Source organism: Siniperca chuatsi, linkage group LG5, assembly GCF_020085105.1.
Source record: "Siniperca chuatsi isolate FFG_IHB_CAS linkage group LG5, ASM2008510v1, whole genome shotgun sequence".
Taxonomy (NCBI): domain Eukaryota; kingdom Metazoa; phylum Chordata; class Actinopteri; order Centrarchiformes; family Sinipercidae; genus Siniperca; species Siniperca chuatsi.
The window spans coordinates 26,423,618-26,449,972 of record NC_058046.1 but is presented as its reverse complement, the minus strand read 5'-3'; the positions used below and the strand labels follow the sequence as shown (position 1 = coordinate 26,449,972).

The following is a 26,355-nucleotide window of genomic DNA, read 5'->3' as shown; positions in this document are numbered from 1 at the left end:
GTTAATGATTGTTTTATTACAAAGTGATGCTGTTTTTAGTCTTGTTTCCTGTCCATCAAACTGTATCTAGATCAAGTCAGTCTTTTTAACTGATTGTACATTTAACCACAAGACACTGGTCTGGAAAAATGAACTTTTATTACATTTGGCAAATGCTCTTATCCACACGACAATTGAGCATCCACATCACACCAATAGCTTAACAGCGACTGCTGTGCACTCACTGTGAAACTAACATTTTTACTAGATTTGGGGGATTACGATTGTTTCAAAGAAATACTGTTTACTAACAAAAATATAAGTAATACAGTAATATGAAAGAAAACTTTACACTAAGATATTTTGATCTCACCTTTATGAAAAACATTTTATATTCAGTTACAGATGTGTAGCTATTGCAAAATTGTTTTTCATTCAGTACGTGAACATGTCTCCACAGGAGCTCGATGGTTTCTCCTGTGTATATTGAAACGTGCTATAATTATGTGGCTCCTCACTTCTGTGAGTTCTTGTGTGTGATCTTATATGCCTTGCCAATTGAGATGAATCAGAGTATCTTTTCCCGCAGATCTTGCAAAGGTACGGCTTCTCACCAGTGTGGGTTCTCATGTGGACTGTCAAGTCACCACTGAGTCTGAAATCTTTCCCACATGTTTTGCAAGTATATGGTTTCTCACCTGTGTGGATTCTTATGTGCTTTTTCAGTTTTGACGTGTCAATGAATCTTTCCCCGCAGGTCTTGCAAAGGCACGGCTTCTCACCTGTGTGGGTTCGTATATGACCTGATAAACCTGACATCTGACTGAATCTTTTCCCGCAGGTCTTGCAAAGGTACGGCTTCTCACCTGTGTGGGTTCTCATGTGGACTTTCAAGACACGGCTAGATCTGAAATCTTTCCCACATGTTTTGCAAGAATATGGCTTCTCACCTGTGTGGAGTCTTATATGAGTCTTCAAATCTGTTGTCTTACTGAATCTTCTTCCACAGCTGCTGCAAATATATGGCTTCTCACCTGTGTGGCTTCTCAGGTGTCTCTGCAATCTTGACTTATACTTAAAATCTTTTCCACATGTGTCACATTTGAAAGACATTTTACCTGTGTCAGTATTACAGTGGATTTTTAACATGATAGAGTTTTTGTGATGTTGATTCTTTACTTCTGGTTCTGCATGTCTAGTTGATCCTGAGTCTTCATGCCTGCCTCCTTTCTGATCTTGGCTCTCAGCTGCATGAGAGTTGTGAGAGAGGAGCTGCTGGTCACTGTTTAGTTCTGGTTCACTGTGGTCACTTTCCTCATAAGTAGGAGTCAACATAAAGGCATCAGCCTCCTGCTCCAGTACAAGCTGCTCTCCCTCCTGACTGGTGCAGAGTTCCTCCTGTTCCTCTTTAATCTGTGGAGGCTCTGGGTCCTCTTGGTCCAGACTGGAGTTCCTCTCCTGAATACAGAGCTGCTGCTCAGCCAGAACCTCCTCCTCCGTACAGACATGTTGCTGTGGGAGCTCTGGAGGGACAGAGAACAAAAGGAGCATGATACTACTGTGATGGTGAAGTAAAAATGCAGATATGAGAGCAAATTAGTACCAGTATCTATTTAAACAATTTGGATTACATATAAATTGAAATCCTCTGTTTTGTGTTATTAAAATAATGACGATTTACAATATGTGTATCATTCGTTCATTTCATATTCAATTGAGACTCCAAAATCGGAAAATGAAAAATCAATACTTTATTCATTTATGAAACTGATACCAAAAAACAAATGACGGCTTGTTTTTTGTACTTTCGATATTAGCTCAAGTCAAAAATAACGGGCTACGGACCGAATTTGATTTTGATATTTAATGTGTCTGATTTGTGTGACCAGGAAAGTACTGGTCCGTACCTTGGTTGTCCGTGTACCCTGCGTCCAAAGCTGTGTTCAACTTGTTTGATAACAGGATAAACAAATATACAATGTAGCCTATTACTTTGTTTTGATTGTTTTTCATGCGAATTAAAAAAACGGAAATCCACGTGCTTTTCCCGTTTTTGTCTTCAAATCGGTAGTTTTAATAGAAATAAAACCAAAACCAGAAAACAACTCGTTTTTCGCTTTTATTGTTATATCTATATTATCTGCTCCTATTGCATCTCTACAAAACACTGACTGGCAAAGTAGTCCTATGCTATGTCGTGCAGTATCACCCCACTAACCTTCATACACAAACAGTCGGAGGCCTAAGTAAGTTATTAGTGCAAAACAAAGTCAAAGTCAAACAGCGACATCGTGTCAGTTGCATCGGCACCATGGAAAGCACCACACATCAAACACCTCTGCAGCTGATTATGTCACCCGCCCAACGCGGTGAGCACCAACACTCAACATCTGACCCAGTCTGTCATGATGCGCGGATTGCGGTTATCCGCGGGCGTCGTGGATAATCCGCGGATCGGGCAGACCGGGTCATAAAAATTAACAATCTGATTAATAGCGGATGGGCAAACGTCTCTCCATTAAGAGAGACGCTGTGTGCATTTACACAGGAGGACCAGCAGAGTAACTTCATTGATTATTTAAATCTCCCAACACGCCGACAGGATCGGTCAGGATCTTGTAATCCATCGGTAATTATTGTTCTGTGTTCTTCTATTTACACACCTATCCTGTTTAATTTTATTTCGGGTTTCCAAAAGATATCCAGCAGTCTGCGCTGACGATCGATCTCTTCCTCATATTCGACGATAGTTTTTTTAAAAACTCTGAATATTTCTTCAGCAGCAGCAGTTAGTCGCTCGCTGACAAACTCTCTCAAATACTCAACTGAAGACATTGCTGTTTCAATACAAATTAAATAATTATCTGCGCTACGACTACAATATCGTCTTCCAGCTAATTCACTACATGCAGCTAACGCTACTAGCGCTTGTTTTGTTTACTTCCGCTGGATGTCACACTGTTAAGTTCCGACAGTGGAAGTGCGGGAGCTTTATGTTCCGCTTTCAACTTGCTTCTTTCCACAACGAAATTTGGTACTTTTCTAAACTACTATAGCCATAAAACTGAGCAAAATCTGGACGTTTCAGGGAAGATGGAGTGATGACTTCTGCATCACTTAATAAATCTGATGTGATTATATTTCAAAATGACCTTATTACCAATAAGCATGCAAACTACATTGTTCCTTTTTAATTTTGGAGTAGCCTATTCAAAAAATACGGGGTACATCTGTGCATTTACTTGGGAACAAATGTCCAGTGGACAGTGTATTGTCATGGATACTGTCTCAGCTGTCGTTCACCTCACCAGCAAACTTCATTATAAGACGGTCGATGAATTAGATGAAAACTTCTGATAAAGCTAAAGATGACAGGTGTAGGAGGGAGGGTATTCAATTGGGTAAAATACTTTATGGTAGAGAGAACCATCCAAGGAAGAATTGGAAACGAAACATCAAGCCAATTTGTATTGGAAAATGGGACCCCACAGGGGAGTGCAGTAAGTTCACTCATCTTCTCAGTTATGATTAACGATGTTTTTTTCCACCAGTTATAGGCAGATCCCTTTTTGCAGATGATGGCGCATTATGTAAAAGTGGAAGGAATATCTTGCACATTAATAGGAGGATCCAGGAGGCAATCAATAAGGTTAAACAGTGGGAATATAAGTGGGGATTTAAATTTTCACATGAGAACACAAATACAGTAGTTTTTCTCTAACATGAATCTGCCGATGTATGGAAGAGCATTGGAGAGGGTGAATGTAGTGGGTTAATTTATTTTACCTGTATTATAGAGTATTATATTTTGATTTGCTTAGAACTTCTATTCCTGTGTGCACTGATGTGATAGTGAGCAGCTGTAACAAAAGAGTTTCCCCTCGGGGATCAATAAAGTATTTCTGATTCTGATTCTGATGTTTTTACTTTCTTAGGAATTCTTTTTGACTCTAAGTTAACATGGGCTGCTCAAATTAATAAAATAATGAAAAAATGTCAGAAAGCCTCAGTGGGGTGGAATGGGGGGCAAACTTGTCTTCAACAAAAACAGTCTATATAGCAATGGTTCGGTCTGTGCTTGATTATGATAGTATAGTCTGTGGTACAGCCTCCCAAACTTTGTTGGGAAAGCTTGATAAGATACAAGCTCTACGACAGTGTTGTGCAGCTGTAAATTCAACCCCAGTCCCAGCCCTGCAAGTCCTGGCGGGAGAGATGCCACTAGAAATTAGAAGGAAGCAATTCATGACTAACTACTGGGTTAACCGCAAGGGACACAAAGAACATTATCCCTCTAAAATGGTATTGCAAGAGTGCTGGGAACAAGGCAGAGGACAAAGAGCAAGCTCTGGGTGGGTTGGGAAGAGATATTCAGAGGACTTGGGGGTTATTAATTTGAAGCTGAGCCAAACAGTAATTGTTCCAGAGGCTGAGTCATGGAGATACTCAGCCCCACTGACAGATATGTACTGTATCTGCTGGAGCTGAAGAAGTCAGAGAGAGGTAAAGTTGATTTGTTAACAGCTTTCTCAGTTCATGCAAGAGAGCACTACTCCCAGTATGTACACATTTATACAGATGGTTCAAAAGATCCAGAATATCAGATGACTGGAGCTGCTTTTTTAGTTCCAGAAAAAGAAAGTTACCACATTAAAGCGTACATCAAACTATCTGGGAGTCTACTCAGTGCAGATGCTGGCAGTATTCTTGGCTCTGCATTTGGTAGAGAGAACTAAATCAGGAAATGTTTTAATCTGCTCTGATTCTGTTTTAGTCCTCAAGAGCCTGACAAGCCAACAAGATATTTTATTCCAAGTGTTACAGTTATATTCCAGACTCATTCAACAAGGTATTTCAATCCAGTTTTTGTGGGTTCCTGCACATGTAGGTCTGAAAGTAAATGAGCAAGCGGACAGGTTAGCAAAACAAGCACTACAGTCAGAGAGATAGAATAGATTTACAAGTGCCATTAAGCAAATCAGAGCAACAGTTTGGAATAAGGCAGCAGAAGAGTGGCAAGAGCAGTGGAACACTGAAATAAGAGGATGATTTCTGTCTAATTTTATTAAGAAAGTCTATTCATCATTTAGAAACACTGGTCAAGAAAATAAGAGGTCACTTTCAGTAGAATAAGACTTGGTCATTTCAATCTAAATAGCACACTTAAGATAATAGGAAAGAATCCAACTGGTTTATGTGACCAATGTCAGGTTGAAGAGTCATGGAATTTAGTATGAAGTATGAATGAAGTATCAGCAAGAAAGGCAACATATGCATGAAGATCTCAGGAGGCCTGGAATTCGGAATTTCAATGTAAAAACGTTGATAAATCCTTCAAGTCTCTGGTCCACACTCCGAAGCAGAAGGTGGCGGTAATGCACCTAATAAGGTGGTTGCCACCGCCGTTAAACCCAAGAAGAAGAAGAAGTAAACAACACAAGCTCTAGTACCGTTAGCTGTATGTGTTGAATTAGCTGGAAGACGATATAGTAGTCCTAGCGCAACCACTTATTTCATTTGTAATTAAGCAACAATGTCTTCAGTTGAGTGTTTGAGAGAGTTTGTCAACGAGCGACTAACTGCTGCTGCTGAAGAAATATTCGGAGTTTTTAAAAAAACTATCGTCGAGTACGAGGAAGAGATCGATCGTCAGCGCAGACTGCTGGATATCTTTTGGAAACCCGAAATAAAGTTACACAGGATAGGTGTGTAAAACTTTATTATTTTAATAACACAAAACAGAGGATTTCGATTTATATGTAATCCAAAGTGTTTAAATATATACTAGAACTAATTTGCGCGCATGTCTAATTTTATACTTCACCATCACAGTAGTATCATGCTCCTTTTGTTCTCTGTCCCTCCAGAGCTCCCACAGCAACATGTCTGTACGGAGGAGGAGGTTCTGGCTGACCAGCAGCTCTGTATTCAGGAGAGGAACTCCAGTCTGGACCAAGAGGACCCAGAGCCTCCACAGATTAAAGAGGAACAGGAGGAACTCTGCACCAGTCAGGAGGGAGAGCAGCTTGTACTGAAGCAGGAGGCTGATGCCTTTATGTTGACTCCTACTGATGAGGAAAGTGACCACAGTGAACCAGAACCAAACAGGGACCAGCAGCTCCTCTCTCACAACTCTCATGCAGCTGAGAGCCAAGATCAGAAAGGAGGCAAGCATGGAGACTCAGGATCAACTAGAGATGCAGAACCAGAACCACAGAAGAGACAGCACACAATCAGAAGTCACATTAACAATGTATACCACTCTACCTTGTCAGAGATTCACCATAATCCTCACACAGGTAAAAAGTCTTTAAAATGTGACACATGTGGAAAAGCTTTTAAGTATAAGTCATCTTTGCAGACACACATGAGAACCCACACAGGTGAGAAGCCGTTCATTTGCAAGACCTGCGGGAAAAGATTCATTGAAAAATCACAATTGACAAAGCATATAAGAACCCACACTGGTGAGAAGCCGTACCTTTGCAAGACCTGCGGGAAATCATTCCGTCAGATATCAGCTTTATCAGATCATATAAGAATCCACACAGGTGAGAAGCCATATTCATGCAAAACATGTGGGAAAGATTTCAGAGTTAGCAGTGTCTTGAAAGTCCACATGAGAATCCACACAGGTGAGAAGCCGTACGTTTGCCAGATCTGCGGGAAAAGATTCAGTGTAATTTCAAGATTGAAAAGGCACATGAGAATCCACACAGGTGAGAAGCCATATTCTTGTGAAACATGTGGGAAAGACTTCAGGATTAGTGATCACTTGAAAGTCCACATGAGAAGAGCCCACACAGGTGAGAAGCCGTACCTTTGCAAGACCTGCGGGAAAAGATTCTATGGGGTTTCAGATTTGATAACACATATGAAAATCCACACAGGTGAGAAGCCGTATACTTGCAAAACCTGCGGAAGATCTTTTAGACAAAGTGGTGATTTGACAGTCCACATGAGAATCCACACAGGTGAGAAGCCATATTCATGCAAAACATGTGGGAAAGATTTCAGAGTTAGCAGTGGCTTGAAAGTCCACATGAGAACTCACACAGCTGAGAAGCCATATCTTTGCAAGACCTGCGGGGAAAGATACGTTGAGGCGTCTGATTTGGCAAAGCACAGAAAATCGCATACAGGGAAGTAGCCTGGTATTTGCAAAATATGTGGGAGACGATTCAGTTCTAGTGGTTTGTGGTCAAAACACACAAGATCTCAGAGAAGTGAGGAGCCAAATAACTGCAGCACATGTGGGAAAAGTTTTACTCAAATCACATACTTGAAAAAACACCTGAGGATCAATATTCACAGGAGAAACCACCGAGCAAGAAGTCAGATTTGAGGGTTACTGACATCACTGTATATTACAATATAAGAACTATTAAATGTGAACGTGCCTTCTTTTTGCTATTTTGATCTACCTCTTTTACGTGTCTGACTGATAGGTAGGTGGTTTGTGTATGATGACGATAACCATATTTATGCTTTTGTATTCTTATAATAATTCCATATCAACGTTTATATCTTTATAATCTTTTACAAGTTTGTGTAAATGTGGTACCGTGTCTGTGTTTTTTACCTAATTAAGTATGTACGGATGGACCTGAAGGTTCCCCTGGTTAGCTGGAGGAAAACCAGAAGAAGAACATTTGGTATCACTTACACCGTGTTTTTCACTGTGGAGAAAGAATGTAGTGTATCCTTGTCATGTGGAGTTACTATACAAGCTGGGTTTCACCATGCATGTAAATAAACCAGCTTTAACTAAAATCGACTTCTGGCCTGACTGATTTCAACTTCATTGGATCAAAGATAAAATAATCTACCTTTCACTGACCAACAGACTAAAAGCCAAATTTTGTCTTGATAATAACTTAAAAGATGAATTGATTATCATGAAAGTTCAAGCCTGTTCATTATAAAGAATATCATTAAGACTCTGCATCAACTAGAAACCCAGATCCAAAACCACAGAAAAGGCCTCACAAAATCAATATTCACACTAACAACGTATATAACTACCATGTTACGTGTGGGAAAGTTTTTATGTATCTTCTATATCTCGGGAATCTTTGTTTCACAGTGAGTGCGCAGTGGTGGCTGTCACTAATACTAATGGTGTGATGTGGATGACCGATTGTCGTGCAGATAAGAGCATTTGCCAATTGTCGTAACTTCATTTTTCAAAAGACCAGCATGTTGTGGTTTCTGCCAGTTAGTTCAATCAGGAGAGACTTATTTGAAAAAGAGGTGTGTCGCTAAAACCAGAAACATAAAAAAATTATATCAAGTTGAACCAATCACAAAATACATAAATATATGGGACTATTGTAGAAAACCTTTTCTACGATGGAACACTCCTGGACGAATGAGGGACTACACAGTCATATGGGACTATTATTGTAACCGAACTATTTCCAAATGTGAGTGGAGAGTATGTAACTGTGTGTCAATCTGTGTGCGTAATCAGATGTGTCTGATCTCCAAAATCTCCAAATCTATTCAGATTTGCAAGTGTATTGAGATTTGAATTTGATTAATTTACTGTTTACTGTAGCTAGTGACAAGGTTGGAAAAACGATAAGACTCCGCCAGAGCGAAGTGTTTCTTGGGGCCAGGCCCTCACTACTGTACAAAAACACAACTTTATTCACTGATTTGGGTGGAACTGGATCATATTTTATGGAGAAAATATATGTTTTTCCTCTGATGTCCTCCGGCTCCTCTGCCTCAACTCTCAGTGATTAACGAGTTTCCTGATGGACAGATGCCTTATTTGTCAGGGGTGTAGCACAAAATGGGCCCTATACATATTAGTCTTTGTGGGCTCCCTTCCTCTCTTGATCCATGTCTCTCACGCATCTTTTGAAAAAAAAAAGTACAAACCTATTTTAACCAATTACTGTACACATGAATCTGTAGCACAAGTATGAGACGCCATGGGGCATGACAAAACGTCAGTATATTTGATGACCTGGGAATGACAACGGGTTACGTAAATACACAACCACCCAGACCCTCCACTGTCCAGGTACTGACTGACACACAGACACACACCCATTAACAACATCAACACAGACCTCCAGTCTTTCACACACAAAGAGCAAGTGTTCATTGTTTTGTTTTTTTTTTTCCTGATTTTATGAATTGTGCTTTTTTCTTTTTTAAATTTCATTATTACTTGACGCACTATTGTCTGTGTTCCACTCATGGCAATAAAGCATATTGAATTGAATTGAAACCAGAGCACCTGGAGGAAACACACGCAAACATTCAAACTCCACATAGAGAGGCCCTGTCCCCTGGGAATTGAACCCAGGAACTTCTTGCTGTGAGGTGACAGTGCTAACCACTGAGCCACCATGCTTAGTTTTATTAAAATCTTAAACTGCAAAGTAACTGTTGTAACTATATAAAATAAACAGGCATTATCCAACAACTTTTTGCATAATCAATTCATCTTTTAAGTCATTCATCAAGAAAAAAAATTGGCTTTCAGTCAGTTGGTCAGGGAAAGGGAGATTATTTTATCTTGGATCCAAGGAAGTTGAAATCAATCAGTCCACAAGTCGATTCTTAGTTAAAGCTGGTTTATTTACATGCATGGTCAGACCCAGAGTAGAACCAAAGTACCACCCAGAATCTGCCCTGAGATAAGGAAGACCCAGCTTATATAGTATGGAGTCAAGTAACTCCACGTGACAAGGGAACACTACATTCTTTGTCCACAGTGAAAGACAGTCTCAATGATACCAAATGTTCTTCTTCTGGTTTTCCTCTAGCTAACCATGTCGAAATGTCCTTGGGCAAGACACTGAACCCCAAATTGTCACGAGGCCTTCGGTGTGTCAGTGTGTGTGATTAGTTAGTTTCCTTGGACTGATGAGCAGTTAGCATCTGCCATCAGTGTGTCAATGTGACACGTAGAGTGTGAAGCGCTTTGAGTGGTCGGAAGACTAGAAAGGCGCTATACAAGTACAGTCCATTTACCATACATACTTAATTAGGTGAAAAACACAGACATGGTACCGAAAGTTGATGTGGAATCATCATAAGAATACAAACGTATAGTAAATATGGTTATCTTATGTCATCACACAAACCACCTATCAGTCAGACACATAAGTGAGGTAGTGTATCAAAACAGCAAAAAGAAGGCTCGTACACATTTAATAAGACTTCTTATATGGTAATATAAAACAGTGATGTCAGTCCTTCTTAAATGTAAAATCTGACTTCTTGCAAAGATGTGTAGGAGGCTTCATACAGAGCTATCAAATACTACTTGAGGTACAAACATTTTGAGTCCTTGTTGAATTTTGAACTAAAATGATTCTGAGATGCTTCATAGACATTTGGCAAAACCAACAACCATCAAGATCACACTGACTGTGAAACTAACATTTTTCCTCCATTTGGGAGATTATGACTGTTTCAAAGAAATACTGTTGCTAACAGAAATTTTACATTCAGTTACAGAGATGTAGCTACAGCAAAAGCGTATTTCATTCAGCAGGTGAACAAGTCTCCACAGGAGTTTCAGCCTGATGGTTTCTCATGTGTATATTAATCCTCAGGTGTGTTTTCAAGTAAGTGAGTCTGTGAGATCTTGTGTGTTTTGACCACAAACCACTAGAACTGAGTCGTACCCCACATATTTTGTAAATACAAGGCTACTTGCCTGTATGCGATTTTCTGTGCTTTGCCAAAGCAGACGCATCAAAGTATCTTTTCCCGCAGGTCTTGCAAAGGTACGGCTTCTCACCTGTGTGGGTTCTCATGTGGACTTTCAAGACACTGCTAGATCTGAAATCTTTCCCACATGTTTTGCAAGTATATGGCTTCTCACCTGTGTGGGTTGTCATGTGTGTTTTCAATGCTGAAATGTCATAGAATCTTTTCCCGCAGGTCTTGCAAACATACGGCTTCTCACCTGTGTGGGTTCTCATGTGGACTTTCAAGTGACCACTAACTCTGAAATCTTTTCCACATGTTTTGCATGAATATGGCTTTTCACCTGTGTGGATTCTTATATGACCTGATAAAGTTGATATCTGACGGAATCTTTTCCCGCAGGTCTTGCAAAGGTACGGCTTCTCACCAGTGTGGGTTCTTATGTGGACCAACAAGCCACTATTAAATCTGAAAACTTTACCACACGTTTTGCAAGAATATGGCTTCTCACCTGTGTGGATTCTCATATGAGTTTTCAATGCTGATGTCTCTATGAATCTTTTCTCACAGGTGCTGCAAAAATATGGGTTCTCACCTGTGTGGACTCTCAGGTGTATCTGCAAAGATGACTTATACTTAAAACCTTTTCCACATGTGTCACATTTTAAAGACTTTTTACCTGTGTGAGTATTACGGTGAATCTTTGACATGGTAGAGTTGTATACATTGTTACTGTCTCCATGCTTGCCTCCTTTCTGATCTTGGCTCTCAGCTGCATGAGAGTTGTGAGAGAGGAGCTGCTGGTCCCTGTTTGGTTCTGGTTCACTGTGGTCACTTTCCTCATCAGTAGGAGTCAACATAAAGGCATCAGTCTCCTGCTTCAGTACAAGCTGCTCTCCCTCCTGACTGGTGCAGAGTTCCTCCTGTTCCTCTTTAATCTGTGGAGGCTCTGGGTCCTCCTGGTCCAGACTGGAGTTCCTCTCCTGAATACAGAGCTGCTGATCAGCCAGAACCTCCTCCTCCGTACAGACATGTTTCTGTGGGAGCTCTGGAGGGACACAATTTGCAGACATGAGAGCAAATTAGTTACAGTAAATATTTAAACAATTTGGATTATAAATTGGATTCCTCTGTTTTGTGTTATTAAAATAATGAGGTGTTACACACCTATCCTGTGTAACTTTATTTCAGGTTTCCAAAAGATATCCAGCAGTCTGCGCTGACGATCGATCTCTTCCTCGTACCCGACGATAGTTTTTTTAAAAACTCCGAATATTTCTTCAGCAGCAGCAGTTAGTCGCTCGTTGACAAACTCTCTCAAACACTCAACTGAAGACATTGTTGCTTAATAGCAAATTAAATAAATAGCTGCATTACGACTACAATATCGTCTTCCAGCTAATTCACTACACGCATGCAGCTAACGCTACTAGCGCTTGTGTTGTTTACTTCCGCTGGATGTCACACTGTTAAGTTCCGACAGTGGACGTGCGGGAGCTTTATGTTCCGCTTTCAAATGATGACATTTTATTTCAACTTGTACTGGATGTACATCCACCTCGCTTTGGTACTCTCTACTAAACTATTAGTTAACACAGCAAAAAGTCTGGTCACACCTATTTCAAATGCCATTTACAGGCCATAGGATAGGAGTGGAGACAAAATGAAAATAGCTATTGACAGCTAAGAGATTACAGATTTTAATAGAAATGTATTGTTAAGATTTTTTAAATATATATATTTATTTACCAACAAATCATGAAGTGGGCTTTTTTAGAACACCCATGGGCTTAAATGGTATGTTAGGTACCCATTAAGCCCATGCCAGACTATTGACATTTTGACAAATTAAACAATAAAAACATTAGAAATTGGTATAAATGAATCATTGACATTTCAAATGAGAGATTCGACTTTCATTTAACTCACTTATATTGGGGCAGTATATATTCAAAATGTCTGAAAAGCAGATTTGGTGGACTTGATAGGGACGTTTGCCCTTACATTTATATGCAGCAGCTAGTCAAAGTTGAGCACAGTTTTTCCTATTTTACATCCTGTTGGATAGTTTGACAATGTTATTTTATGAGATCATAAGTTTTATTAAAATCTTAACCTGCAAAATACATATTGTAACTATAGCTGTCACATAAATGTTTTTGGCAGTAAGAGATGGTGGAGAACTACTGATAAAAGTCCACAACACGCTGCTCTATTGAAAAATGACCTTTTATGACATTTGGCAAATGCTCTTATCCACACGACAATCGGTCACATCACACCATTAGTATTAGTAACAGCCACTACTGTGCACTCACTGTGAAACAGAGATTCCCGAGATATAGAAGACTGCGATTGTTCTGAGAAATGCTGTTGCTCAAACATACTGTAATGTACGCACATATTGCACAACTGTGAGGTTATACATCTTTTTACTGAAGTGAAACCTTTCCCGCATGTTTTGCAAGAATATGGTTTCTCACCTGTGTGGATTCTCTGGCGTCTCTACAATTTTGACTTATACTTAAAATCTTTCCCATGTGTCACAGTTTAAAGACTTTTCACTTGTGCAAGTATTACAATGAATCTTTAACATGGTAGTTATATACATCGTTGGTTTGACTATTGCTTTTGTGAGGACTTTTCTGTCGCTTTGGATCTGTGTTTCTAGTTGATACAGAGTATCCATGCTATTCTTTAAAAAGTAACAGGCATTAACCTACAACTGTTTTGATAAACAATGAATATTTTAAGTCATTTATAAGAATAAAATTCTGCGTTTAGTCTGTTGGTCAGTGAAAGGGAGATTCTTTCATCTTGGATCCAATGAAGTTGAAATCAATCAGGCCACAAGTCGATTCTTAGTTAAAGCTGGTTTATTTTCTCTCATGTTCAGACCGAGTAGAACCAGAGTACCACCCAGAATCTGCCCTGAGATAAGGCACACAGAGGTGTATAGTATGGAGTCCAGTAACAGTGGGTACACTACATTCTTTTTTGTGGGAAAAACATCCTCTAAGTGATACCAGATGTTCTTCTTCTGGCTTTCCTACAGCGAACCCAGTGATGGAATGTAACTAAGTATGTTTCCTCAAGTACTGTACTTAAGTACATATTCAAAGTACTTGTACTTTACTTGAGTATTTCCATTGTATGCTACTTTCCACTTCTACTCCACTACATCTCTGAGGCAAATATTGTAGGTTTTACTCCACTACATTTGTCTGACAGCTTTAGTCATTTTTCAGATTACAATTTTTCAAACCCTCCGTGTCCAGTTAAAACCATGTATCTCCAAATGTGGTGGTTTTGCATGTGAATGTTTGTGATAAACTGAAGGATATAATAGTATCAGATATAACAGTAAAACACTGACAGGGACCATTTTTCTGCAGAATGAGTACTTTTACTTTTGATACTTTAAGTACATTTTGCTGATAATACTTACATACTTAAGTAAGGTTTTGAATGCAGGGCTTTTGCTTGTAGTGGAGTATTTCACAGTGTGGTATTAGCACTTTTACTTAAGTAAAGGCTCTCAATACTTCTTCCACCACTGAGCTAACCAGGGGAACCTTCAGGTCCATCCATACATGCTTAATTAATTAGGTGAAAAACACAGACATGGTACCAAAGCTACACAAACTTTTAAAAGATAAAAAAATGTATAAATGTTGATGTGGAATCATCATAAGAATACAAAAGCATAGTAAATATGGATCTTATGTCATACAAAAAACAACTATCAGACACATAAGTGAGGTAATGTATAGAAATAGCAAAAAGAAGCCACGTTCACATTTAAGAGGACTTCTTATATGGTAATATAAAATAATGATGTCAGTCATTCTCAAATGTAAAATCTGACTTCTTGCAAAGATGTGTACGAGGCTTCATATAGAGCTATGAAACAACTTGAGCTTTGAACTTTAAACTAAATTGATGCTGAGATGTTTCATAAATAGACATTTGGCAAAACAAACAGCCATCGAGATCACACCATTACTTTAACAGCCACTACTGCGCACTCACTGTGAAACTAACAGTTTTCCTCCATTTGGGAGATTACGATTATTTTTAAAGAAATACTGTTGCAGAAATATAACTAATACAGTCATATCAACCCAAACTTTACACTAAGATATTGAGATCTTATCTTTATGGAAAACATTTTACATTCAGTTACAGAGATGTAGCTATTGCAAATATGTACTACATTCAGCAGGTGAACACGTCTCCACAGGAGTTTCAGCTCGATGGTTTCTCCTGTGTATATTGAAACGTGCTATAATTATGTGGCTCCTCACTTCTGTGAGTTCTTGTGTGTGATCTTATATGCCTTGCCAATTGAGATGAATCAGAGTATCTTTTCCCGCAGATCTTGCAAAGGTACGGCTTCTCACCAGTGTGGGTTCTCATGTGGACTGTCAAGTCACCACTGAGTCTGAAATCTTTCCCACATGTTTTGCAAGTATATGGTTTCTCACCTGTGTGGATTCTTATGTGCTTTTTCAGTTTTGACGTGTTTTTTCAAGTATGTGATTTGAGACGGTGTAATCCCTCATTCGTCCAGGAGTGTTCTATCGTAGAAAAGGTTTCAGTCGTAGTCATCTGGACACTGTTTTCAGAATCAAGACGTTTCGGCTCCCATCCGGAAGTCATTCTCAATTGTGAAAAAAATTGGATGGGAACTGGAAAGAGTAGCTTAAATTTCCAGTTCCCGTCCAATTTTTTTTTCACAATTGAGAATGACTTCTGGATGGGAGCCGAAACGTCTTGATTCTGAAAACAGTGTCCAGATGACTACGACTGAAACCTTTTCTACGATATGTGATTTGAGTAAAACTTTTCCCACAAGTGCTGCAATTATTTGGCTCCTCACTTCTGTGAGTTCTTCTGTGTTTTGACAACAAACCACTAGAACTGAATGGTTTCCCACATATTTTGCAAATACAAGGCTACTTCCCTGTATGCGATTTTCTGTGCTTTGACAAAGAAGACGCATCAACATATCTGTTCCCGCAGGTCTTGCAAAGATATGGCTTCTCACCAGTATGGGCTCTTCTCATGTGGACTTTCAAAACACTGTTAACGCTGAAATCTTTCCCACATGTTTTGCATGAATATGGCTTCTCACCTGTGTGGGTTCTGATGTGGACTGTCAAAATACCACTTTGTCTATAAGATCTTCCGCAGGTTTTGCAAGTATACGGCTTCTCACCTGTGTGGGTTGTCATGTGTGTTTTCAATGCTGAAATGTCATAGAATCTTTTTCCGCAGGTCTTGCAAAGGTACGGCTTCTCACCTGTGTGAGCTCTTCTCACGTGGACTTTCAAGTGATCACTAACTCTAAACTCTTTCCCACATGTTTCACAACTATATGGCTTCTCACCTGTGTGGATTCTCATGTGCCTTTTCAATTTTGACATTTCGCTGAATCTTTCCCCGCAGGTCTTGCAAACATACGGCTTCTCACCTGTGTGGGTTCTCATGTGGATTTTTAAGACACTGCTAACTCTGAAATCTTTTCCACATGTTTTGCATGAATATGGCTTCTCACCTGTGTGGATTCTTATATGACGTGATAAAGTTGATATCTGACGGAATCTTTTCCCGCAGGTCTTGCAAAGGTACGGCTTCTCACCAGTGTGGGTTCTCATGTGGACCAACAAGCCACTATTAAATCTGAAACCTTTCCCACAAGTTTTGCAAGAATATGGCTTCTCACCTGTGTGGATTCTCATATGAGTTTTCAATGCTGATGTCTCTATGAATCTTTTCCCACAGGTGCTGCAAAAATATGGGTTCTCACCTGTGTGGGTTCTCAGGTGTATCTGCAAAGATGACTTATACTTAAAAGCCTTTCCACATGTGTCACATTTTAAAGACTTTTTACCTGTGTGAGGATTATGATGAATCTTTGATATGGTAGAGTTGTATACATTGTTAATGTCTCCATGCTTGCCTCCTTTCTGATCTTGGCTCTCAGCTGCATGAGAGTTGTGAGAGAGGAGCTGCTGGTCCCTGTTTGGTTCTGGTTCACTGTGGTCACTTTCCTCCTCAGTAGGAGTCAACATAAAGGCATCAGCCTCCTGCTTCAGTACAAGCTGCTCTCCCTCCTGACTGGTGCAGAGTTCCTCCTGTTCCTCTTTAATCTGTGGAGGCTCTGGGTCCTCTTGGTCCAGACTGGAGTTCCTCTCCTGAATACAGAGCTGCTGGTCAGCCAGAACCTCCTCCTCCGTACAGACATGTTTCTGTGGGAGCTCTGGAGGGACACAATTTGCAGACATGAGAGCAAATTAGTTACAGTAAATACGATTTGGATTATAAATTAGATTCCTCTGTTTTGTGTTATTAAAATAATGAGGTGTTACACACCTATCCTGTGTAACTTTATTTCGGGTTTCCAAAAGATATCCAGCAGTCTGCGCTGACGATCGATCTCTTCCTCATATTCGACGATAGTTTTTTTAAAAACTCCGAATATTTCTTCAGCAGCAGCAGTTAGTCGCTCGTTGACAAACTCTCTCAAACACTCGACTGAAGACATTGTTGCTTAATTACAAATTAAATAATTAGCTGCGTTACGACTACAATATCATCGTCCAGCTAATTCAACACATACACGCAGCTAACGTTACTAGCGCTTGTGTTGTTTACTTCCGCTGGATGTCACACAGTTAAGTTCCGACAGTGGATGTGCGGGAGCTTTATGTTCCGCTTTCAAATGATGACATTTTATTTCAACTTCTGTGTTTATTATCAGTAGCAAGGATGTACATTTATGTTATTTATGTAAAAGAACGGTAAGTAGTATCAGCAAAATGTATTTAGTAAGTAAGTAAGTTAAATTAATAATTATGCAGAATGACCCCTGTCAGTGCCACATACTTATGTAATATTATTTGATTTTAATTACTGATGCCATAACATCTAACATTTGTATGTAGTAGGTAGTCAACGTTGAGCACAGTTTTGCCTATTTTACATTCTGTTGGAGATTAAAACTATGTGTCTTATTTTATGAGTTCATAAGTGTTATTAAAATCTTAACTTGCAAAGTACATATTGTAACTATAGCTGTCATATAAATGTTTTTGGGATAAAAGGGGATGGAGAGCTACTGATAAAAGAAGGTGTAGTCCCTCATTCGTCTAGGAGTGTTCTATCGTAGAAAAGGTTTCAGTTGTAGTCATCTGGACACTGTTTTCAGAATCAAGACGTTTGGCTCCCATCCGGAAGTCATTCTCAATTGTGATGACTTGTGGTGACTTCCAGATGGGAGCCGAAACGTCTTGATTCTGAAAACAGTGTCCAGATGACTACAACTGAAACCTTTTCTACGATACTGATAAAAGACCACAACACGCTGCTCTATTGAAAAATGACCATTTATGACATTTGGCAAATGCTCTTATCCACACGACAATCGGTCATCCACATCGCACCATTAGTATTAGTAACAGCGACAACTGCTGACTCACTGTGAAACAAAAATTTCCAAGCTATAGAAGACTGTGATTGTTCTGAGAAATGCTGTTTCTCAAACATACTGTAATGTATGTAAATACAAAGCCGCACCTATTGCAAAACTGTGAGGTTATACATCTTTTTACTGAAGTGAAATCCATCCATCCATCCATCCATTTTCTACCGCTTGGTCCCGTTAGGGGTCGCGGGTGACTGGAGCCTATCCCAGTGACTTTGGGCCTTATGAAGTGAAATCTTTCAATTCAATTTTATTTATATCTTCTTTTCCTTTCGGCTGTTTCCTTTCAGGGGTCGCCACAGCGAATCATGTGCCTCCATCTAACCCTGTCCTCTGCATCCTCTTCACTCACACCAATTAAATTCATGTCCTCTCTCACTACATCCATAAATCTTCTCTTTGGTCTTCCTCTAGGCCTCCTGCCTGGCAGCTCCAACCTCAGCATCCTTCTACCAGTATATTCACAGTCTCTCCTCTGAACATGTCCAAACCACCTCAATCTGGCCTCCCTGACTTTATCTCCGAAACATCTAACATGAGCTGTACCTCTGATGTACTCATTCCTGATCCTGTCCATCCTCGTCACTCCCAAAGAGAACCTCGACATCTTAAGCTCTGCTACCTCCAGCTCTGCCTCTTGTCTTTTCTTCAGTGCCACTGTCTCTAAGCTGTACAACATCACTGGTCTTACCACTGTCTTGAACACCTTTCCTTTCATTCTTGCTGATACTCTTATCACACAACACACCTGACACTTTTCTCCACCCGTTCCAACCTGCTTGCACTCACCTCTTCACCTCTTTTCCACAGTCTCCATTGCTCTGAACCGTTGACCCTAAGTACTTAAAGTCCTGCACCTTCTTCACCTCTGCTCCCTGTAACCTCACCGTTCCACCTGGGTCCCTCTCATTGACGCACATGTATTCTGTCTTACTGCGGCTAAGCTTCATTCCTCTGTTTTCCAGAGCAGACCGATCTCTCTAGGTTTTCCTCCACCTGCTCCCTGCTCTCACTACAAATCACAATGTCATCCGCAAACATCATAGTCCATGAAGATTCCTGTCTAACCTCATCTGTCAGCCTGTCCATCACCAGAGCAAACAAGAAGGGGCTCAGAGCCGATCCTTGATGCAGACCCATCTCCACCTTGAACTCCTCTGTCACACCTACAGCACACCTCACCACGGTCTTACAGCTCTCATACATGTCCTGCACCACTCTAACATACTTCTCTGCCACTCCAGACTTCCTCATACAGTACCACAGCTCCTCTCTCGGCACCCTGTCCTTCTCTGTACTTCTCCATCAGCATCCTCAAAGCAAATACTGCATCTGTTGTACTCTTTCTAGCCATGAAACCATCTTGCTGCTCACAAATGCTCACCTCTGCCCTTAGCCTAGCTTCCACTACTCTTTCCCACAACTTCATTGTATGGCTCATCAGCTTTATTCCTCTGTAGTTGCCACAGCTCTGCACATCTCCCTTGTTCTTAAAAATTGGCGCCAGTACACTTCTCCTCCATTCCTCGGGCATCCTCTCACTCTCCAAGATCTTGTTGAACAAACTAGTCAGAAACTCTACTGCCACCTCTCCTAGACACTTCCATACCTCCACAGGTATGTCATCAGGACCAACTGCCTTTCCACTCTTCATCCTCTTCAACGTCCTCCTCACTTCACTCTTGCTAATCTTTGCTACTTCCTGCTCCACACCAGTCACCTCTTCTACTCTTCGTTCCCTTTAATTTTCCTCATTCATCAACTGTTCAAAGTACTCCTTCTTCCATCTTCCCATCACACTCCTGGCACCTGTCAATACATTTCCATCCTTATCTTTAATCACCCTAACCTGCTGCACATCCTTCCCATCTCTATCTCTTTGTCTGGCCAACCTGTACAAATCCACCTCTCCCTCTTTAGTGTCCAACCTAGCATGCAAGTCCTCATATGCTCTTTGTTTGGCCTTTGCCACCTCTACCTTCACCTTATGCTGCATCTCCCTGTACTCCTGTCTACTCTCTTCAGTCCCCTTAGTGTCCCACTTCTTCTTAGCTAACCTCTTTCTTTGTTTACACTCCTGAACTTCCTCATTCCACCACCAAGTCTCCCTGTCCACTTTCCTCTTTCCAGATGACACACCGAGTACCCTCCTACCTGTCTCCCTGATCACATTAGCTGTAGTGGTCCAGTCATGTGGGAGCACTTCCTGACCACCCAGAGTCTGTCTCAGCTCCTCCCTGAAAACTACACAACATTCTTCCTTTTTCAACTTCCACCACTTCGTCCTCTGCTCTGCCTTTGTCTTCTTCATCTTCCTCACCACCAGAGTCATTTTACACACTGCCATCCTGTGTTGTCTGGCTACACTCTCCCCTACCACAACTTTACAGTCACTAGTCTCTTTCAGATTACAATGTCTAAACAAGATGTAGTCCACCTGAGTGCTTCTACCTCCGCTCTTATATGTCACCCTATGTTCCTGCCTCTTCTGGAAGACAGTGTTCACTACAGCCATTTCCATCCTCTTTGCAAAGTCTACCACCATCTGTCCTTCTGCGTTCCTGTCCTGAAGACCAAACCTGCCCATCACATTCTCATCACCTCTGTTCCCTTCACCTACATGCCCATTGAAATCTGCACCAATCACCACTCTCTCACCTCTGGGGATGCTCTGCATCACTTCATCTAACTCACTCCAGAATTTCTCCTTCTCTTCTAACTCACATCCTACCTGTGGGGCATAACCACTCACAACATTGAACATCACCCCTTCAATTTCCAGCTTCAGACTCATCAACCTGTCTGATACTCTTTTCACCTCTAGAACATTCCTCACAAACTCCTCTTTCAGGATAACTCTTACTCCGTTTCTCTTCCTATCTGACCCATGATAGAACAACTTGAACCCTAGCCTTGCTACCTTTCCACCTGGTCTTGTGGACACACAGTATGTCCACCTTCCTTCTCTGCATTATGTCAATCAACTCTCTAGCCTTCCCAGTCATAGTCCCAACATTCAAAGTCCCTACTGTCACTCCTACATTCTTAGCTTTCCTCTTCTCTCTGCCTACGAACACACCTTCCTCCTCTCCTTCTTTGTCTTCGACCAACAGTAGTCCAATTTCCACTGGTACCCTGTAGGTCAACAGCACCGGTGGCGGTCGTTGTTAACCCGGGCCCCGACCGATCCGGTATGGAAGTCATTGTCACGATTCACATTTTTAATTTGGCATGTGTTTTACGTCGGATGCCCTTCCTGACACAACCTTCTGCATTTATCCAGACTTGGGACTGGCACAAGAAGACACTGGCTTGTGCCCCCTTGCAGTTGCATTTGCCCCCTTGCGGTTGCATTCAATTTTATTTATATAGCGCCTATTAATAACAGAAGTTATGTCATTGCACTTTTCCTATAGAGCAGGTCTAGACTGTACTCTTTATAGTATTATTTACAGAGTCCCAAAAAATCCCACCATGAGCAAGCACTTGGCGACAGTGACAAGAACAAACTTTCTTTAAGAGGAAACCTTGGACAGAACCAGACTCAGTGGTGGGCTGCCATCTGCCGCTGCTGGTTGGGTTGAGAGAGGGCGGGACAAAATGCAAATTCATACTTGATCGATAGATATAATTGGGTATCATCCGCATAACAATGAAAGTTTATGGAGTGTTTCCTAATAATATTACCTAAAGGAAGCATATATAAGGTGAACAGAATTTGTCCAAGCACAGAACCTTGTGGAACTCAATGACTAACTTTGGCATGCATGGAGGACTCACCGTTAACGTGTACAAACTGAGATTGATCTGATAGATAGGATTCAAATCAGCTCAGCGCGGTTCCTTCAATGCCAATTAAATGTTCCAGTCTCTGTAATAGGATGTGATGATCAATGGTGTCGAATGCAGCACTAAGATCTAACAAGACAAGTACAGAGACAAGTCCATTGTCTGACGCAAATAAAAAATAATTTGTCATTTTCACCAGTGGGGTCTCTGTGCTACGATGCACTCTAAATCCTGACTGAAAATCCTCAAATAAACTATTGTTATTTAAAAAGTCACAGAGCTGATTGGTGACTGCTTTCTCAAGGATCTTGGAGAGAAAGGGAATGTTAGATATACTGTAGGTCTATAGTTGCCTGAAACCCCTGGATCAAGATTGGGCTTTTTAAGAAAAGGTTTAATTACAGCAACTATAAAGAACTATGGTACATAGCCTGCTTATAAAGAGATTGATCATATCCAGTAAAGAAGTGCTAACTAAAGGTAAAACTTATTTAAGCAACCTAGTTGGAATGGGAGACAAGTTGATGGCTTAGATGAAGAGATCGTTGAAGTGAGTTGAAGAAGTTCAACTGGTCGTTGGTTTGACTATTGCTTTTGTGAGGACTTTTCTGTCGCTTTGGATCTGTGTTTCTAGTTGATACAGAGTATCCATGCTATTCTTTAAAAAGTAACAGGCATTAACCTACAACTGTTTTGATAAACAATGAATATTTTAAGTCATTTATAAGAATAAAAATGCTTTTAGTCTGTTGGTCAGTGAAAGGGAGATTCTTTCATCTTGGATCCAATGAAGTTGAAATCAATCAGGCCACAAGTCGATTCTTAGTTAAAGCTGGTTTATTTTCTCTCATGTTCAGACCGAGTAGAACCAGAGTACCACCCAGAATCTGCCCTGAGATAAGGCACACAGAGGTGTATAGTATGGAGTCCAGTAACAGTGGGTACACTACATTCTTTTTTGTGGGAAAAACATCCTCTAAGTGATACCAGATGTTCTTCTTCTGGCTTTCCTACAGCGAACCCAGTGATGGAATGTAACTAAGTATGTTTCCTCAAGTACTGTACTTAAGTACATATTCAAAGTACTTGTACTTTACTTGAGTATTTCCATTGTATGCTACTTTCCACTTCTACTCCACTACATCTCTGAGGCAAATATTGTAGGTTTTACTCCACTACATTTGTCTGACAGCTTTAGTCATTTTTCAGATTACAATTTTTCAAACCCTCCGTGTCCAGTTAAAACCATGTATCTCCAAATGTGGTGGTTTTGCATGTGAATGTTTGTGATAAACTGAAGGATATAATAGTATCAGATATAACAGTAAAACACTGACAGGGACCATTTTTCTGCAGAATGAGTACTTTTACTTTTGATACTTTAAGTACATTTTGCTGATAATACTTACATACTTAAGTAAGGTTTTGAATGCAGGGCTTTTGCTTGTAGTGGAGTATTTCACAGTGTGGTATTAGCACTTTTACTTAAGTAAAGGCTCTCAATACTTCTTCCACCACTGAGCTAACCAGGGGAACCTTCAGGTCCATCCATACATGCTTAATTAATTAGGTGAAAAACACAGACATGGTACCAAAGCTACACAAACTTTTAAAAGATAGAAAAATGTATAAATGTTGATGTGGAATCATCATAAGAATACAAAAGCATAGTAAATATGGATCTTATGTCATACAAAAACAACTATCAGACACATAAGTGAGGTAATGTATAGAAATAGCAAAAGAAGCCACGTTCACATTTAAGAGGACTTCTTATATGGTAATATAAAATAATGATGTCAGTCATTCTCAAATGTAAAATCTGACTTCTTGCAAAGATGTGTACGAGGCTTCATATAGAGCTATGAAACAACTTGAGCTTTGAACTTTAAACTAAATTGATGCTGAGATGTTTCATAAATAGACATTTGGCAAAACAAACAGCCATCGAGATCACACCATTACTTTAACAGCCACTACTGCGCACTCACTGTGAAACTAACAGTTTTCCTCCATTAGGGAGATTACGATTATTTTTAAAGAAATACTGTTGCTAACAGAAATTTAACTAATACAGTCATATGAAGGTGAACCTTACACTAAGAAAGTGACATCTCATCTTATGGAAAACACTTTACATTCAGTTACAGAGATGTAGCTGTTGCAAAAGTGTATTTCATTCAGCAGGTGAACACGTCTCCACAGGAGCTTCAGCCTGATGGTTTCTCTTGATATTGATCAGATAAGATCCTCAGGTGTGTTTTCAAGTATGTGATTTAAGTAAAACGTTTTTCCCACAAGTGCTGCAATTATGTGGCTCCTCACCTCTGTGAGTTCTTGTGTGTGTTGACCACAAACCACTTGAACTGTCTCCCACATATTTAAAAATGCAAGGCTACTTCCCCGTATGCAATCTTCTGTGCTTTGACAAGGCAGACGCATCAACATATCTTTTCCCACAGATCTTACAAAGGTACGGCTTCTCACCTGTGTGGGTTCTCATGTGGACTGTCAAATCACCATTCTGTCTATAAGATCTTCCGCATATTTTGCAACTATATGGCTTCTCACCTGTGTGGATTCTTATGTGCCTTTTCAATTTTGACATGTCGATGAATCTTTTCCCGCAAGTCTTGCAAAGGTATGGCTTCTCACCTGTGTGGGTTCTCATATGGACTTTGAACACATTACTAGCTCTGAAATCTTTCCCACATGTATTGCAAGAATACGGCTTTTCACCTGTGTGGGTTCTCAGGTGGACTGTCAAATCACCACTATGTCTGTAAGATTTTCCACATGTTTTGCAAGTATACGGCTTCTTACCTGTGTGGATTCGCATATGTGTTTTCAATCCTGAAATGTCATAGAATTTTGTCCCGCAGGTCTTGCAAATGTACGGCTTCTCACCTGTGTGGGTTCTCAGGTGTGTATGCAATTTTGACTTATACTTAAAAGCTTTTCCACATGTGTCACATTTTAAAGACTTTTTACCTGTGTGAGGATTATTATGAATCTCTGACATGGTAGAGTTGTATACATTGTTACTGTCTCCATGCTTGCCTCCTTTCTGATCTTGGCTCTCAGCTACATGAGAGTTGTGAGAGAGGAGCTGCTGGTCCCTGTTTGGTTCTGGTTCACTGTGGTCACTTTCCTCATCAGTAGGAGTCAACATAAAGGCATCAGTCTCCTGCTTCAGTACAAGCTGCTCTCCCTCCTGACTGGTGCAGAGTTCCTCCTGTTCCTCTTTAATCTGTGGAGGCTCTGGGTCCTCTTGGTCCAGACTGGAGTTCCTCTCCTGAATACAGAGCTGCTGGTCAGCCAGAACCACCTCCTCCGTACAGACATGTTGCTGTGGGAGCTCTGGAGGGACAGAGAACAAAAGGAGCATGATACTACTGTGATGGTAAAGAAAAAAATTAGACATGCGAACGAATTAGTTACAGTATTTATACATTTTAGATTATATATAAATCGAAGTCCTGTGTTTTGTGTTATTAAAATAATGAAGTTTTACACACCTATCCTGTGTAACTTTATTTCAGGTTTCCAAAAGATATCCAGCAGTCTGCGCTGACGATCGATCTCTTCCTCGTACCCGACGATAGTTTTTTTAAAAACTCCGAATATTTCTTGAGCAGCAGCAGTTAGTCGCTCGTTGACAAACTCTCTCAAACACTCAACAGAAGACATTGTTGCTTAATTGCAAATGAAATAATTCTCTGCGTTACGACAACAATATCGTCGTGCAGCTAGTTCTATACATGTATGCAGCTAACGCTACTAGCGCTTGTATTGTTTACTTCCGCTGGATGTCACACTGTTAAGTTCCGACAGTGGAAGTGCGCGAGCTTTATGTTCCGCTTTGCTTTTTATGGCATTTTATTCTAAATTCTGTGTGGGTGCTACCGCCGACTGGTGGTATGTGGGCTGCATAGCTACTGAGGCACACACAAATCACCACACGCATTTTCAGATCTCTGCCACAGCAGAAGTGTAGCAAAAGTCATATGTAAAAAGACAGCCAATTGACATGCCCACCCGAGTTGTAACTGATGGCTTTTTAGCCATTAATATCTATTTACGCATTTACAGATTTGTTTACACATCTCAATACACTTGCAAATCTGAATCTAGATTTGGAGATTTTTATTTTTTATTTTTTACACATTTACAAATCTTATTAAGCACCCACATATTCTGAATACACATTTTCAGCTTCCTGTACACATTCACAAATAAGCATTTAGAGACTATTTTGCACATTTTGATACAGTTATTCTCCACTCACATTTGTAAATAGTTCTCCTACAATAATAGCCCCATGGTCCAGATTTTCAGAAATTTTGTCAATGAGCAACTAACTGCTGCTACTGAAGAAATATTCAGCGTGTATGTTGTTTTGAAACTGGAGATAAAACTAC

General features: G+C 40.3%; 3 protein-coding genes across 9 annotated transcripts; 1 reads left to right on the top strand and 2 right to left on the bottom strand.

The window, feature by feature from the left end:
- Positions 1–121: 121 nt before the first annotated feature.
- On the bottom strand, positions 122–17,778 carry LOC122875801 (zinc finger protein 664-like). 7 transcript variants are annotated; one of them, XM_044195333.1, is made up of 3 exons: positions 11,824–12,186; positions 11,405–11,704; positions 122–1,202 (listed from the first exon to the last, which is right to left on the bottom strand). In XM_044195333.1, the coding sequence occupies exons 1-3, from the start codon at positions 11,993–11,995 to the stop codon at positions 415–417; spliced, it is 1,260 nt and encodes a 419-aa protein (XP_044051268.1). In that variant the 5' UTR covers positions 11,996–12,186; the 3' UTR covers positions 122–414. The 7 variants fall into 7 exon arrangements, with proteins under 7 accessions (XP_044051268.1, XP_044051271.1, XP_044051269.1 ...); XM_044195336.1 differs by lacking the exons at positions 11,405–11,704; positions 11,824–12,186 and adding an exon at positions 17,035–17,751 and having other exon boundaries at positions 122–1,502; XM_044195334.1 differs by lacking the exon at positions 11,405–11,704 and having other exon boundaries at positions 122–1,502; positions 11,824–12,211.
- On the top strand, positions 5,390–7,374 carry LOC122875803 (zinc finger protein 664-like). The gene is made up of 2 exons (XM_044195341.1): positions 5,390–5,684; positions 5,847–7,374. The coding sequence occupies exons 1-2, from the start codon at positions 5,513–5,515 to the stop codon at positions 7,127–7,129; spliced, it is 1,455 nt and encodes a 484-aa protein (XP_044051276.1). The 5' UTR covers positions 5,390–5,512; the 3' UTR covers positions 7,130–7,374.
- Positions 17,779–22,753: 4,975 nt separating the features above from the next.
- On the bottom strand, positions 22,754–25,768 carry LOC122875813 (gastrula zinc finger protein XlCGF17.1-like). Its single transcript, XM_044195359.1, has 2 exons — positions 25,453–25,768; positions 22,754–25,294 (listed from the first exon to the last, which is right to left on the bottom strand). The coding sequence occupies exons 1-2, from the start codon at positions 25,622–25,624 to the stop codon at positions 24,330–24,332; spliced, it is 1,137 nt and encodes a 378-aa protein (XP_044051294.1). The 5' UTR covers positions 25,625–25,768; the 3' UTR covers positions 22,754–24,329.
- Between the last annotated feature and the right edge of the window lie 587 nt (positions 25,769–26,355).

What these genes read in the sequence shown, in the direction of transcription:
- LOC122875803 (XM_044195341.1), top strand. Translation starts at nt 5,513, where the DNA reads ATGTCTTCAGTTGAGTGTTTGAGAGAGTTTGTCAACGAGCGACTAACT. An exon ending in AATAAAGTTACACAGGATAG is followed by an intron (nt 5,685 to 5,846) that starts GTGTGTAAAACT and finishes CTGTCCCTCCAG; the next exon opens with AGCTCCCACAGCAACATGTC.
- LOC122875801 (XM_044195331.1), bottom strand. Translation starts at nt 17,206, where the DNA reads ATGTCTTCAGTCGAGTGTTTGAGAGAGTTTGTCAACGAGCGACTAACT. An exon ending in AATAAAGTTACACAGGATAG is followed by an intron (nt 16,922 to 17,034) that starts GTGTGTAACACC and finishes GTGTCCCTCCAG; the next exon opens with AGCTCCCACAGAAACATGTC.
- LOC122875813 (XM_044195359.1), bottom strand. Translation starts at nt 25,624, where the DNA reads ATGTCTTCTGTTGAGTGTTTGAGAGAGTTTGTCAACGAGCGACTAACT. An exon ending in AATAAAGTTACACAGGATAG is followed by an intron (nt 25,295 to 25,452) that starts GTGTGTAAAACT and finishes CTGTCCCTCCAG; the next exon opens with AGCTCCCACAGCAACATGTC.